Source organism: Micromys minutus, assembly GCF_963924665.1.
Source record: "Micromys minutus genome assembly, chromosome: 9".
NCBI classification, from domain to species: Eukaryota; Metazoa; Chordata; class Mammalia; order Rodentia; family Muridae; genus Micromys; species Micromys minutus.
Genome location: NC_137978.1, coordinates 31,072,753 through 31,090,388, shown reverse-complemented (window position 1 = coordinate 31,090,388; position 17,636 = coordinate 31,072,753). Strand labels below are relative to the sequence as shown.

The 17,636-nt window shown below is 33.2% G+C and overlaps 1 protein-coding gene across 1 annotated transcript in view; it reads right to left on the bottom strand.

The window, feature by feature from the left end:
• LOC308424280 (selection and upkeep of intraepithelial T-cells protein 2-like) overlaps positions 1-13,540 on the bottom strand; it is a gene marked incomplete at both ends in the record, with an annotated part of 33,358 nt that extends 19,818 nt beyond the window's left edge. The window contains 2 exons of the mRNA XM_080921224.1: positions 10,435-10,515; positions 13,522-13,540. Of these exons, the coding sequence (XP_080777350.1) occupies positions 10,435-10,515; positions 13,522-13,540 (100 nt within the window). The remainder of the gene's footprint in view (positions 1-10,434; positions 10,516-13,521) is intronic.
• Positions 13,541-17,636: the final 4,096 nt, after the last annotated feature.

Below are 17,636 nucleotides of genomic sequence, written 5' to 3'. Positions count from 1 at the left end.
TTACTAATTTATTAATTGTTACAGATACATAAATCATGACTAGAGCTGGTGAGAAAAAAATTAAGAAAACAATGGAGGTGCTGAGCCACTACAAGACAGGGTGGTTTCAAGATAAATCAAAGCAATGAGCAAGACAGAATCAGGAAAAATGTCACTATAAGTAAGCAGTGTCATATAGTGGGGGCTTTTGATGAGCAGAGGTTTTAGGAACATAGAGAAATAATGGCCATGGATCTTTTAATACATGCACAATGTTTTTAGGTGAGAGTGTGGCAGGTACTGCAGACACTTTGTGTTAAATGTTCACTGTTTATGTGATACCGATGAGTAAACTAGACTTGTATGTTCAATGACAGGCCTAGAGTTTATGATATATTCTTATATGGCCATGTGCTGAGATGTTCCTAATATACCATGTGGGTGCTATTATCTTTACATATATAATCAAGAAGTAGACCAGAAGATTTGCTAGCTGGACATAGAGTGAATAGATGAGAACATCAAGTGATAGGTAGTTCTGGCCATGTGGTGGGGCATAGAGCCACAATTAGTTGGTTTCAAGTAGCTAAGAATTTTCCTAGCTAAAGACCAATGCTATAATAAATATTAATGAATCTATGCCATTATTTAACTGATGGAAGGTCCAGAAAGTCTTGCTAACTTTGGCACACCATCGTGGGGAAAATATAAATTTAGAATACTAGATTTAAGATTAGACCGAAAGCTTAGGACATGGGGACCAGATGCTTTTTCCATGTTTGGTTAGCAACCAAACCTCACTCTGTGAGCAGCTAAAGCCAGAACTGCACAGAGGTTGAGAGCAGACTTAACTGGTTCCTGATCCATCATACTAGCACATGGTCTGAGACAAGCAGCATTTGCCACTGCAATGTGCAATAAGGTTCTGCCTAAGAAATGTCTGTTGTTATTCAGGTCCAGCATCTGACAGAAACCAGAGAGTGGCTTGGGTTCAGTTAACTGCACAAGTCAGTGGTACATGTAGGTGAGTGGGGCTTGTGAATACCTGCACAGTAAGTAGACCATTGCTGTTCATGGCAAACAGAAATACAGCCCCAGTAGACAAAGAATGTGACTCTTCAGAACACAGGAAGCTGAGACTGAAATCCAGAGAATAAACTAGTTGAGCTGGCAATGTGTGCTTATGGACAACACCCCAGAAATAAGAATTTAGAGAAACTCATGTAAAAACAGAAATATTAATTTTGAAAAATAATAGTATCTGATGTAAGGAGAGATTTAGATATTAAAAAAATATTTTCTCAATTTTAAAATGGAGAACACAATGGCAGAGGAAATTTGTAGCTTATTTAGTTTTATTTTGAATTTTAACATAGTATTAGCTATTTTATGGCAAGGATGCAATTTTCTATCTTCTTTTTAAGAAAAATAAGGTTAAAGGAGATTAAGATAAGGAGAAAAGTTTCCAAGCTTTGTACACTGTTTGGCTGTGACTGTGTGCCTGAGTCAGTTGTTTGATTAGTCTTTTTAAAGGACAGCCATGCTAAACTCCTGTCTGTAAGCAAAATAGAATACCATTAATAGTATCAATACTTTCACATTGCAGGAAGGATTTCAGACCTTTAGGGGATAGAAATTCTACAAAAAGATCAACAGAATCAATTAACCTAAACTCTTGGGGCTCTCAGAGACTGAACCACATACCAAAGAACATACATGGCAGGAAGTAGGTCTCCCAACACATATGTAACAGATTTGAAGCTTAGTCTTTGTGATGGTTTGTATATGCATAGTGCAGGGTGTGGCACTATTATGGGGTTTGACCTTTTTGGAGAAGATGAATCACTGTGGGCATAGGTTTTAACATTTTTGTCCTAGTTATCTAGAAGTCAGTCTCCTCAGTGGCCTTTTAAGATGACGATGTAGAACTCTCAGCTCCTCTTGCACCATGCCTACCTGGATACTGCGATGCTCCTGCCTTGATGATATTGGACTGAACCTCTGAATCTGTCAGCTGGCCCCATTTAAATGTTGTCCTTATAAGCTGTGCCTTGCTTATTATGTCTGTACACAGCAGTAAATCCCTAAGACAGTCTTTATGTGGATCCTGCACAACTGGAAAGGATGCTATTCCAAAAGCCTACATGGGGATATGTCCTTCTAGTTGTGGTACCTTGTCTATCCTCATGGAGAGAAAGCACATAGACTTACAGAGTGATGTTTCAGGACTGTATATAAGGAAATTCAGGTCTTCTAGGCAGTAATTTACTCCTGATGTATAGCTAAATCGATATCATGGTATCAAACTAACTCCTAAATATTAATGTTTATGCCCTAAACAAATATATTTTACAGTGTTTCTAAATTACCTTTTTAAATTCAGGAAATGTTGTATACAAAGAGATAAAAAAATATGAAAGAACTAGAAGACAAAGAGAAGAGTGGTGGAATAATATAATCTAGGTACAACCTAGTCATTGTAATCATGAATATACAGCAATAGAGTTTGCCTATTCTTTAGCAACTGAAAACTGCACCAGCCAATAGCTTGTCACAGATACAGCAGAGATTCAGGTAGCACTTCCCTCTAGCATTTCTTGAACTGTTGACTATTAAAAGATTCTTGAGGTAGAGGAGTTATTTTAGGCAGATGTGTACACATTGGTGAGTTCACTAAGCTCTCATGAATAGTTTCATATTTAATGCCATGCAGATAATTCTGATTATCTTATAACTCAATAATAAGCCACAAAACAAGAAAAACCAAATCAAACCTGGAAAAACCAAACCAACCAACCAAACAAACAAACAAACAAGAGGACAAAAGCAAACAAGCAAAACAAAAAAACATGAACATGGAAAAGAAACCTGCAATAAGAGGAAATTAGCAAAGGTAGGAGGGAGCCAAGATAAGACTGGGGAGGCTAACAAGAATGCCTTATAGACATACATCAGAAAAGACATTTAATGAATAAAAAAATCCAGAATTAAATGACTAGCAATGAAAAGAAAATAAATATTAGGGCTGAGTGGTAGAGGGTGGAGCTTTTATGAAAGATACTGTATTTTATTCATTAATACAAAAGTCAAGTGTAAAAAATGTTGAAAGTTAAAACTTAAAGCTAAGAGAAAAAACTCCTTTTTTTCCCTTTTTTTCATATACCAGCTTCTTTATGAACACTCTGGGAAGCGATTTGCCTAGAAATCAAGTGGGCACCTTCAGTTTCCCAGTTCTGATATCTAATTCCAGTTCTCCAGAATCACCCTTATCACTGTAGCACACCATTTGCTGTGGCTTCCACTTTTCTTCTTCTTTTTTAAAAATTTATTTAAACTATTTTTTACAGTCCAGATCTTATCCCTCTCCTGGTCCACCCTTTGACTCTTCTACACCCTACATCCTCTCCCTCACTCCCATCTCCACAAAAATGTCACCACCTCCTTATTCCACCAACCCACCAGACATCCCCACTTGCTGGGTCATCCAGTCTCTTGAGTTAGGTGCATCTTCTCTGACCAAATTCTGACCCAGCAGTATTCTGTTGTATATGTATTGGGGCCTCATATTAGCTGGTGTATGCTGCCTGGATGGTGGCCCAATGTGTGAGATAGCTATGTGTTCCAGGTTAGTTGAAATTGCTGATCCTCCTATAGGGTTACCTTCCTCCTAAGCTTCTTCCAGCTTTTCCCTAATTCAACCACAGAGGTTAGCAGTTTCTGTCTATTGGTAGGGTGTAAATATCTGTGTTTTACTCTTTCAGCTGTGTGTTTGGCATTTTGGAGAGCAGTTATAATATGTCCCCTTTTGTGAACACATCACAGCCTCATCAATAGTGTCAGGCCTTGAGATTTCCATTAATCTGGACCCAATTTGGGCCTGTGTCTAGACCTCCTTTACCTCAGGCTCTTCTTTATTTTTTTTTTTTTCTGTATACTTCTTTCAGACAGAAACAATTATGGGTCAAAGTTTCTACCTAAAGTTCCAGCTATATCACTCTTGGGGATATACACAAAAGATGCCCCACCAAGTTACAGAGGTACATTTTTCACTATGTTCATAGCAGCCTTATCTGTGATAGTCAGAAGCTAGAAACTATCTAAATGTCCCACAACAGAAAGATGTATACAGAGAAGGTGGCTCATTTGAGAAAATAGAATACTACTCAGCTATTAAGAACAAAAGCAACCTTAGTTTTGCAGGGAAGTAGATAAAACTAGAAAATACCATCCTGCGTGAAGTAACTCAGACCCAAAAGGACATGCATGGTACATACTCATAAATAATAGTGATATTATTTGTAATTGGATATTAGCTAAAATGTACCAAATATACTAGATATAATCCACAGAATTCAAAAGTGTTAACAAGTCAAAATATCCAAGTAAAGATGCCTCAGTCCCATGTGATAAAGAGAAGAAATTAATTATAAAGGGGGAAGAGAGAAATCTTGGTCGAAAATGTGACAGGAAGGAGAAGAGAAGAACATAATCAGGTATTGGGTGGGGGAAAATATAACCAAAGCCCTGAAGACCAACAAAAATAATGAAAACAAGCAATCTCTATATTTGGCATGTGTGGAGACACTCCAGAATATATTAGAGTCTAGGCAGTGGGGAGACTCAGGACTCAAAAGGGAATGTCCTTAAATGAAATGCCCTAAAGTGGGGAGGGGAAATTTGTAGAGCCTACCTCTACCAAAAAGGGCATCAAGTGAGGGATGGATTTGAAAATCCCTTCACCCCCTTTTCACTCCTAAGTGTTCACTTCTAGGTCCCAATACCTAGAAAAACTTTCTACTTAGGACCCCCAAAGTCCATAAATGGAAGGATCTCAGAAATGTTTTTTTTTTTTTTCTTACTTACAAAAAGTACCTTTGATTTGCAATGATACTAGTAGGTTCTTAGCAGATGTAAAATTAAATAAGAGTTTCTGGTTCATGGTCTAGCTTCTGGTTACTTAGCAGTTTGTAAGTGTGCCCCTCCCCTCTTTTTAGGTGTATGGAAGTTTGCCTACATGTGCATGTATGGTGCATACAGAGGTCAGAAGAGGACATCTATCCTTTTGAATTATAGTTACAGACCCACTTACTATGTGGGTGTTTGGAATTAAATCTGTGATCTGTGGAAAAACAATCTGATTTTACTGAGCTATTTCCAGCACTTACAAGACCCTCCCCCTTTTTCTTTATTTAAAAAAAAAGAAAGATACATGTACAGATTTTTAAAGCATTTGGCATAAAACTATATGAACATATTTTTGTCAGTACTTGATTTTTTAAAGGTTTGATAGTATACACTGAAATTGTACTAGTTAATATAAGCATAAAGTCTATGTAAAACAAAATATAACATGGAAATATTCAAAGTTTTCTTGTTGTGTATAGATTAGACATAATGATTTTTAAACACCAAATATTGCCACGAGGCTATCTCTTTAGCTCTTGAGTTATTAATCTCAGAAATATTTAAAACGCCCAACTCACAGCTACCACACTCTTCTAAAAACTAGAGGCAGCAGAAAGCAAGGAACGAAACACAGATCCATTCAACAAACACATACCATATTTTAGTACCTTAAATAACAATCAACTCACTCTGAACCCTATATAGCAGCATAAAAACCTAATCAGTAATAACTAAGGCAGTATGTTTTCACTAGAGCTAAGCAACCCTACTGTATAGAATGTTAGAAATTCAATACAGCTGAAGCACAAGACAGCAACTTCAAGATAGCTATTATAAATATATTCAAGCTCTTTAGAGAATAAATGAAAAAATCTATGGAAGCTATGAAAAAATTAACATTAAAATGGATTGAAGAAAACTGTTCAATCCATAAAGTGTGGTAACACTAAAGCTGAGGGAAAAAAATGAAGCGAAAAATTTGGGAACTCAAAGAAGATCCATAGAGGTAAGACTTACCAGTAGAATATAAGAGATACAAAGCAATCTTAGGCAATAAAGAGAAGATAGAAGAGAGGATACCTTTGTTCAAAGAAAATGTGGAATCTAATAAAATGCATGAAAGAATCCAAGTTTGAATATTATGATAAAAAGAAAATTCCATGAATTATAGAAAAAGAGGAGAGGCTATAAACCTAGGCCAGGAGCACAGAAAATAATTTCAACAAAATCATGGAACAAAATTTCCTTAATCTAAAGAATGACAAGTCTACATACAGAACATCAAATATACTAGACCAAGAAAAAAACCAAAAAAAAAAATCCATCACAGTACATGATATTCAAAGCACAAATGGATAGAGCAACGATACAAATAGAAATGGAAACAGTTAAAGTACTTGTGGTAAATAATATGCTAGTATACATAAATGACCTAAAAATTCAACTAAGAAATCCCTACATCTGGTAAATACATTCTACAAAGCAGGTGGATAAAACATTAACTCACAAAAATTATCTGCTTCTGTTTATGCAAATAACAGACTGAGAAAGAAATCAGTACATCTACTACCTTGACAAGATAAAAAATATCTTGACATAACTCTAAACAAGGAAATGAAAGACTTGTATGATAGAAGCTTTAATACATTGGAGAAAGACACTGAAGAATATATCAAGATGAAAATAGTCATTGTGCTTATGGGTTAATAGGATTAAACAGTTAATAAAATGGTTACTCTACCAAAAGCCATCTACAGATTCAATAAACTCCCCAAATTGATTCCAAAACACTTCTTCACAGATCTTGAAAGAACAATTTTCATCTACATATGGTAAAACAAAAATCAAGGATAACTGAGAGGTTCTTGGGTGATCAAAAAGCTGAACATATCAACACTCTCCATTTCAAATTACAGTATAAATCTATAATAACAAAACCAGCATATATTAGAAAAAGCAGAGACAATAATTATTGCAATCAAATTAAAGACCCAGATATAGTTAATATACCTATGGATAACTGTTTGTTTTTCTTTTCTTGTGGTTTATTGTTTTTTTTTTCTTAAAAAAGCCAAAATACTCACTGAGAGAATGACAGCATCTTTAACAACAGTACTCTTCAACTAGATGGCTTCATGTATATGAATGCAAATAAATTTATTTTTATCACTCATCATGAAACTTAACTCCAAATGGATCAAGGAACCCAACATAACTGCAGACTTGCCAAGTATGAAAGAGGAGAAAGTGAGGAATATTCTTGAACTCATTTGAGTAAAAAAGGACTTTAAGCAAGTAACACCATTAGCATTGGCACTAGGAATAATGAATAATATGCTGGACCTTATAAAAATGAAAATGTTCTACACATCAAAGGACATTATTATTTGATGAAATACTTTTACCTTTACATATTTAGCAGGGAGTTAATATCTAACATTTATAAAAGTTCAAAATCTAGAATCAGAAAAGAGCCCAATTAATAATCACCTATAGATCTAAACAGAGAATTTTTAGATGACTCTGAAACACTTGAAGAAATGTTCAACATACTTCATGATAAGTAAAATGCAAGTCAAAATTATACATATTGTTCATCTTACACTCATCAAATATACTTGCCAATAATAAAAAATAATAGGTTATGCTGGAGAGAATTGAAGTAAAAAACACAAATATGTATTGGTGGTTTTAGTAAAAACTTGTTCAACCACTAAAGAAATAGGTGTGGTTTCTTAGGAAGTTCAGATCAGGTCTATCTCAAAAGCTAGCAATCCTACTCTTGATCATACACCCAAAAGATGCTTCATACTAATACAGAGATAATTGTACAGTTATATTAATTGATCTTCTATTTATAATATTCAAAATTGTAAACAGCTAGATTTTTTAATGGTTGAAATGCTAAAGAAATTTTTAAATAAAATGTAATAGAATATATTGCACAAACATATTACAATATGAAATCATAAAATTCACAGGTAAATGGAGGAAGTGAAGAAAAAGTCATTCTGCATGATGTATGCAAACACAGAAAGACAAGTATAGTATGTATTAACTTCAGAGGGCCAGCCTCGACACAGAATCAGAGTTCTCAAGTAGAAGCAGGGAAATCTGCAAAGTGCATACTAAATGAGCACAGACTACTTTTTGGGTACAAGTGGAGAGGCAATTTTTCAAGACAAAATTATTCTCTCTCTCTCTCTCTCTCTCTCTCTCTCTCTCTCTCTCTCTCTCTCTCTCTCTCTCTCCTGAATATGCTCTGCATTCTCTTGTAACCCTGTTTTTCTTCTTTGTGCTTTACTTTTCTTGAACTCCCACACTCATATGCATCTCTGTTCATTCACCTTTCATTGTCACACACATTCTTCATACACATTTCCCACATGGTTCACATACCACATGTACTCTCCTTTCACTCACCCACACACTCTTCATACACACCGCACATTATCTCTTCACTCACTCTTCACATGATCTTCGTATGTTCTCTTTCTCCAAAAGCAGGTAGAAAAAGACACTGTATAATCATTGCCAACTCAAATTCAAAAGTATAACCACATCATACAAAGAAATAAGAATTACAATTGTTTCTCGAAGTTTCAAGCTTCCTTTATTCCCAGGTCTGTGGCCAAAATAATAATTGCAAAATTATCATTAATTAAACTTTAAATTTTAACTTATTGTACTTCAGAGCTCTGAACTCTGAGGTCAGCTACTTGCATTTTTCTGTAAATCTGTAATGATAAATGACATGGACAAATCTGCCTGGCAATGGCCAGAAAGAATCAAGTTAACCCTTAACTCAGTAGTTCCTCGACCTTTCTGTTCTTGTATATTACATACATCGACTCTTCTGAGAATTCCATCATTTTAACTTAATTTGACTAGTCTTTAATTTCAGGCATTCAATAATTTCTTATCCAGAAACCATTCTCAAATGTTACGCAAATCTTATTTCATAACTTCAATAACTTTTTGCTTTCTCGGGGTCCCAATATTGGCTCTCATTAATTTTCTAATAACTTCTTCAAACTTTCTTTGTAAGTAGAACATTAATCTGGAACTACTATTGTATAATTATTGCATTGTTTCCAAGATGAGAACACACAGCATGCACTTGGACCATTAGGACTGTGCTGTGCTGTGCCCCCTGTGCCTCAATTTTCAATTGTTTAAGAATCATTACATTAAGTAACATCTAGTTCCACAGAATCCACCAGAGCAGAAGAAGAAAAAATAGGAAAGTCAGATATAGTAGCATTATTATGCACACTAAGGCCAAGTGAAATGTAGTCATGCACAAAAGAAATCTATACACGCATTGTCCAGAGCTAAGGTCAGGAGAAATGTGAACAATTGTTTTTTTACAAAGAGCTGCAGTGGCCTACTCAGATGTCTCCATCCCAGCCTACTGCAGGCAGTCTCTTGTTTCAGATGGTCGTTTCCATGGAGCATTCCATGTCTTCTGCTTCTCAGCATCCCAGACATTTTTTTTTTTTTTTACAAGGAGCTGCTGTGGACTACTGAGATGTCTCCATCCTGGCCACTGCTGACAGTCCCTGTCATGGTATGCTGTCCACAGCAATTAATGACTATGTCTGTCGATGCTAGCTTTTAGGTTTTCGATGATAAAGCTACCATCCATTTAACCAGAAAAATTAGGTATAACCCATATACAGCCACCAAACCAAGACAGTATTGTCTGATGACAAGAAGTGCATGCTGACAGCAACCTGATATAGCTATTCTCTAATGGATGACAAGAAATGTAATGGGAGAGCCAAAAGTGGAAGGATAATGAAGAGGGTCAAGAGAGGAAATACAGCAAGGAAAAGCATTGGTCATATGGAAACCTAATATAGTAGGAGATTGTTAAAATTGTGCACTCACTCACACACACACACACACACACATATTGAAGAAAATGTTCATTTTATAAGGTGTGTTACATTATTTGTTGTTCTTTGTGCCTATGCTAATAAACAACTGTCATCACCAATGAATATGAGATGGTTTTTTTACAGGAAGTCATCTATTTCTAGAGTAATCTACATTTTTTACATAATTTACTTTCTAAATCCTTTCTTTTAAATCTCTCTAAAAATCTATATTTACTTGTGCTTTGTATAAAATGTCCCTACAAAGTCAGATTCTTACTTTTATATTCCGTTCCATCTTCCCGTATTTTCCCTACTGTATTCTTAACTCAGATAGAGTTTAATATGTATCTGCAGCCTATACACCTCCTCGATATAAAAATGCTATGCATGTCCTATGCATTCATATGAATATTGGGTCCTCAAAGCAAATATTTGATTTCTTTCTTTGTACTTTCTGCCTGGAAGCTGAAACAACCCCAAAGAAAAAGCACTAGCTGATTAAATGTTAGTATTTGTTTCTCTTAACTCTATATTCTTGTGACTGTCATCACTTCATTGCTACATCCAAACTTTAGAAACAATGGTTTATGTACTCTCATTTGTAAAATACTTTGATCATCCTGTGGTAGTTAGCATTGTTAAGACTCAGCAAGTAGCTGATTCATACCTGAACTCAGTGCTACCATCTGAAGGAAGCATACGACAACAAAGTGTACAGCAGGAAGTACTCCTGTAACTCCCATTATACCTGTGATGAGACACAAGTTAATGAAAATACAAGTAAAATTTCAAGAAATCAAATTCCTCCTGACTTTTCTACCAGCTTCCAAGTAGAGTTATTGTTACACCACAATTTCAGACATCGGATAACTGCGAAACACTCATTAATCTAGTGATATTCTTAAATTTGTGTTTACTAAATTTAGTGGTCTTAGTTTTAGGAATGTTCCATAAAATGACTAGATTATACCAGATATTTGTTACCCATTAAAGGATCTCATCCTCCCAGGCATGATATCTTCTGGGCTTGCCAACTTTATTAGTTCATCTCTCTCTATAACGTTATGGAAATGCCAAAGAGTTCTAAGTCTCAAAAACCCTTTTGTGTGAGGATCTGTCACATTTAACTATATTTAATTACTTAAAAAAGTATGAAACAGATGATTTACCATTACAAATATTAGAGTAATCATGTATACTTTAATAAGGGAATATGACTTTTTTTCTTGGATTTATTGTTTTGAATTTTATTTTTATGAAGAGCTTATAAAAAAGACCTGTTTCTAGGACCTAATATTAATTTAAAATTGTCATAGTCAAATGGGAAGGCATTTTATTATTTATTGAGTATTTAGGCCTTTGATTCAGTAGTGAAATGTAAAAGCTTTTTAATTCTGTCACTCACACACAGTAGGCTATATACTAGGGTAATAGATAAATGCTAAACTGAATGAGAACTTAAATTAAATCCAATCTATATATTCATCTATTATATTCTTTACAAGATATAAAATGTTTATGGTATATGCATCTTGAATTTTGAGTAAATAAAAGTTTTCATATACATATCATATATGTTTTACAATGTTTTTAGAGATTATTTCATTTATGTGTGTGTTTTACCTCTGTATGTGTATGTCAATGGTTCTGAAATTTCTTAATATTGTGACACTTTAATAAAGTTCCTAATATTAAGTTGACACTCAAACATAAATTATTTTAGCTTGTATTTAATAATTAAAATTTTACTACTGTTATAAATTATAATGTACATATTTATAATTTTCAATTGTCTTAGATACCCTTTGTTTAAAAAATTTAACCTCTAAAGAAGTCATGATCCATAGGTTGAGAACCTCATATATATATTTCTCATTTCTGGTGCCTATGGAAGTCAGAAAAAATTGTGAGATACCCTGCAACTGAAATAAAATAGAAACTACCATATGAGTGCCAGGACTGAGCCATGATCCTCTGCAAGAGTAACACATACTCTTAACTACTAAGTCATTTTCCATCATTCTTTCCTTTAGATGTTATTAGTATATATTAATTATATATATAATGGGTGCCATTATGACATTTTCATTAAGGTATATTTTTTGGATTTACCTCCATTTTTATGGTAAATGTGTGTTTTTTATAAAATGATTTATTGGGACTACATCAATAAAATTCATCTCTTATCCTACCCAGCATATATTAGCTTCATATAATGCCAGAGAATGGGATGAGGTATTGGAAGTTTTTTCTGACTTTGGCAATGGCAAATGATGGGATTGATACTGTGCAGATCTTGGGCAGATAATCACAGTTGCTGAGTTAAAATTATTCAAGGAGAATGTAATTTTCTATTCAGAAAGTCTAATATCCCTTTTCTTTAACATTCTATTAATTGAAATGTTATAACTGTGTATTTGATGTGCTACTCTGTGATAATTCAATATGTAACCTTTTTATGTTAGAACCTGTTGTTAATATAATCTAGTTTTTAAAAATACAGTAGTTTTAAATTAGATTTGTCCTATTACAAATATTTCAACTAGATAATTATAATTTCAAAAGACTATATTATACATTTCTCCATCTCTTTACCTTTTTTTAGAGTCCAGAGATGATAATACTGATCTCTATAATAAAATCAACTTCAAATATTTTATAAAACTTAAAATAAAATTATATTATTTTTATTCATCCTTTTATCCCTCCAGGTTCTCATATCACCCCACTATCCAGATAAAAGCAGATTTTTCTTTATTATTTTTCTTCATACACATATATATGTGTGTATGTATAACACAATTTTATATATAATACAAAAATGTGTATTATATATTAAAATATATAACTTTATAATAGGTAAGTCCACTATATATATATATGTATATATATATACATGTGTGAGAGTGTACATGCATGTCTGTATACATAATGCACAAATAAATATAAACACAACATGCTAATTTAATTTTCTAGTTTTCATATCTTTTCAAGGCTGACTATTCTGCATTGGACAACTATTTGAGAGGTCACCCCTGGGAAAATCTTTTTTATTCCCACAAGTCATTAGCTGTCTGTAGTTTTTTGTCAAGGGTGACATCTCTGGAAATGACCATGTACAATAATTTTATTATTCCAGTCCTGTTTTTGCAGATGTTTCTAGGAAGTCAACTACCTAAACTTCTATGTATGACTGAGAACATGAGGTATTGGGCTTTTTGTGCTATTCTGTTTTAGAAATTGAAATTTTAAAGGCACATTTTAAAGACTCAGCAGAGACATCACATATATTCTTTTTCTGGTTTTGTTTATTAAAGCAGATCACAGCATAGGAGTTATTTTGGTTGAGAAAAATTACAGGGTAGGTGCAAGTCTCAGTATTATGTGCCTGAGAAATAATCATTATAGGAATGCATATAGAAATACAGATATTACTTTAGCCCTGTTCAAACCAAACTCAGAACCTGGGTTCAGTACTTGTGAATATAAAAAAAACTTGGGAAATTTCCTGTAGAAGAAACTAACTCTCCATCCTTCTGAATCCCAAGATTTACTAATCCTAACGTAGTATGTCTAAGTCCATAAAACTTATTTCTAGGAGCACAATATTTCTCCTAGAAGGTACAAGGAAGAAAAGAAAAGTAGAAGGTATATATATATATATATATATATATATATATATATATATATATATATATATATATACCTATGATAGTAGAACAATATCACAAAACTTCCAAAATCTGTTACTTACCTAAGTCAGATGATCGCATGTCAGCTCTCTATTGTCTCTATGAAATCCTCAGTTAAGTCATGTGAGTTTTTGTATCATACTTCAGCAGTTCTGAAACCATAAGCAAGTCAGAGTTAGATAGAGATTGGGAAAATTATCTATCAACACCCCAATGTCTACAGAATTTTTTACTAGGGAAATTCTGACCACAGGATCCTACAAGCCTGACAGTAAGGTCTCTTTTCCAGGGAAGTTTCTACAGGGCTGGTCATATCAAGCCATAAATGAAATCTTTGTTTCACTCAGTGATTGCATCTAATGTTACTCAATCACTAGCAATACTTTCCTCCCTACAGAAGAAGCAAAATAACATCTGATTTATACTGCTCATACACTAAGTACTGAATAAACATTTATCCAGAATTTTGAAAGCCCACATGTTCATTGGGAAAAAATAAATTTAGAAGAACAAGGAAGTATTTTTAAGTTCAAATGAGGCACTCAAGGAAGCTTCATGTAGTTAAAGAAGGATGATAACCCCAAAACAAACAAACAAAAAAATCCAGTAGGACCAGTTAAGCAAAAGATCACAGTACTTTCCCAGGCTGACAGAGCAGCTATATCTTGAAGGCACAAAAGAAAGTAGTAAATTAAAAAATAGTCCCAGTAATTTTCAGTAGCTTGACTGGTAATAAGGTTGGGGAGAAAGAACAAGATATGAGCATTAGGAAGAATTAAGAAAAGTTATGAAACTTTAGGAAACCTATATGGCACAATAATTAATTTTATGTGTATATCCACTTATATTTTTAATATATTGAGTATATATTAATTTTAACATAGATGACATTCATTTGTATTTATTGGCTAGCTATTAACAGGAAAGCATATAGAAACTAGTACATAGATGTTTACAAAGAATTTCAGATACATATACATGCATATGCAAATATATGTAAAAGTTTAGTTCAGTGATTGTATAATTATATCTCTACAAATATTTCATATATTTGTGTGCACAGTTATCATACATATGCAATATGTATATGAATACAGATAAAAATTCTCAATACTATATTTGTAATTTAAAGTTAAAAACATATAAAAGTGTGGTTTACCATGAATATGTCTGTTTTATTCTATGGATGTAGGGAAGTTTCAGTATGCATAGATCAAAAAATGTAACCCAATACTTAAATAAACTAAATCAATATAAACCATTAGATGATAAAAAATCTTGGGCAAATAAAACTTCACTTCATGAGAAAACTCCTGTAAAACTTAGGGATACAAGGACCATATCACCATAGAAAAGGCAATATAAAATTAGCTCACAGCCAACATCATATTAAATAAAGTAAGTTTTGAAACATGATATACATTCCACTCAAATCAGAAACAAGACAAAGATGTGGACTCTCATAATTCCTCTTCTACATAGTACCTGAGGGGTTAGCTGCATCAATAAGATATTTAATGACTCACAGGAATAATAAGTGTCAAAAAGTTGTCAAAGAATACTTAATTCTATTCACAAAACGCCACCAATGATATCATTAGAAGCTGATAAAAACATCAAATATAAAAGACACAAAATTAGGAGCAAAAATTTTCAGTACCAATGACAAACATACTAACATAGAAATCAGAAAATCAATTGTGACAAAAAAATTTCATAGAATAAATTTAAACAAAAATTGGAATAGTTGTCTAATTAAAAATTGAAGACACTGAAAAAAATTAAGACAAAAATGAAAAAAGCTCCCATTTTTATATATTGGTGGGACCAAATCTGTGAAAATTATGAACTTTTGCAAAGCAATATACTGATTCAATGCAATCTCTATAAAAATCTCAATGCAATTCTTCATAGATATTGACAGTAAAGTACCAGTGGAAATATAAAAGACCAACGATATCAACAACAACTTGAAGAACAAAAACATTGTTTGAGGTATTATCACCTTATTTTCAAGTTACGTATGCTAAGAAGACACAATAATAGAGCATCATACATGAAAACAGACACACTTTTATCTGAATAGAATTGAGGGGTGAGACAAAAGTTTCCTGCTACAACCATGTGATCTTTAACAGATGTCAGAAGGGACATTGGAGAAATAATATGATCTTTAAAAAATTGTGTTGGTCAAATTGGATAGACACATGTAGAATAATAAAGCTAGATGCTTATCACTCACTCTGTACAAAACTCAAAGACTTCAACTTTAAAACCTGATAGCCTATATTTTGTACAGAACAAGTTGGAGAGTATAAATTAATTTATAAGCGGATGGAAGGACTTCATGAACAGGATCCTAGTAAGTCAGGCATTAAGATCAATCACAAAGAAAAATATGACATCACAAAACTAAACAAAAATTATGCATCAAAGAACACCATAATTTTAAGGAAAAAATTGCCTACACAACAGGGAAGTCTTTACTACTTATGCAACTAAGAGAGAGGACTGTTTTCAGGAATATACAATAAAGTACAAAACCTAAACATTAAGAAAATAACTCAATAAAATAATGAGAATGTGTATCTACACAGAGACCTCTCAAAAATAAAAAAAAAAGTAAAAATGGTAGATACTTTTATTTTTATGTTGAACACTCTTTGCCATTAAAAAAATGTAAATAAAAGTACTTTGAGAACCTGGAGCTATGACTCAGTAGACATAAACTCTGGTTGCCTTCTGAGATGATCTGGGTTCAATTTCCACCGGTCACATAGTACCTTACAACCATCTGTACCACTTTACCAAGAGATCAAAAGCCTCATTTGGTAACTATTTGATACTAGAAAAAACACTCATACATATAAAGTAAATGAATAATGTGACCTAATTTAATAGTTTTTTTATGTCTCTAGAGTTCTATTGGGGAAAATTTGAATTATTAGAAGATTTCATGTAAGCTGACAAGGGAGAAATATAATTAAGATTGCTACACATGAATTAACTTAAATTAATAGACATTTACAGGACATTTCATCCTAAAACAAAAGAATATACTTTGTTCTAAGCTTGTCATGGTACCTTCTCCAAAACTGACCATATAGTCAGTCACAAAAAATGCCTCAACAGATACAAGAAGATCAAAATACTCCAATTCATCCTATCAGATCCCCATGGAATAAGGCTGGTCTTTAATAACAACAAAATCACCAAAAAGCCCACATAAACATGGCAGTTGAGCAATGTTCTGCTCAATGATAAAATGATCAAGAAAAAAAAAGAAAAAAAATAAGGATTTTTTAGAATTTATTGAAAATGACAGCACTACATTCCCAAACTTTTGGAATGAAATGAAAGCAGGGCTAAGAGGAAAACTCATAGTTGTGAGTGCCTCCAAAAAAAAGCTGGAGAGAGCATACTGACAGCACACATAAAAGCTCTAGAACATGAAGAAGCAGATATACCCAAGAGGAGTAAATGGCAGAAAATAATCATACTCAGAGGAGAAATAATCCAAATGGAGACTAAAAAACTCTAAAATGAAGCAACAAATCTAAGAGCTGTTTTTTATTGAGAAAATCAACAAGATTGATAAACCCTAGCCAGACTAACTAGGGGGCAAAGAGAGAGTATACAAATTAAAAGAAAAGAAACAAAAAGGGGACTTAACAATAAAAAATGAGGTAATTCAAGAAAGCAAAAGCCTATACTCAAGAAAGATGGAAAATCTGGTGGAAATGAATAAATTTCTAGACAGACACCAGATACCAAAGTTAAATGAAGATTAAATAAATCATCTAAACCATCCCATAACACCCTAAAAATAGCAGCAGTAATCAAAAGCCTCCCAACAAAAAGGAACACTACCCAACTCATTCTTCAAAGCCACAATTACACCCTTATCTACACCACAGAAGACACTACAAAGTATGAGAACCTCAGACCAATTTTCCTTTACTCAAAAAATAAACAAGTTGAGAAAGAAATAAAAAAATTGATATCATTCATATTAGTCACAAAGACTATAAAATACATTGGGGTGACCCTAACCAAGGAAGTGAAATATTTGAATGACAATATTTTTGAAGACTCTGTAGAAAAAATTTGAAGAAGATATCAGAAGATGGAAAGGTCTCGCATGTCCATTGATTGCAGGAATCAACATTGCAAAAAT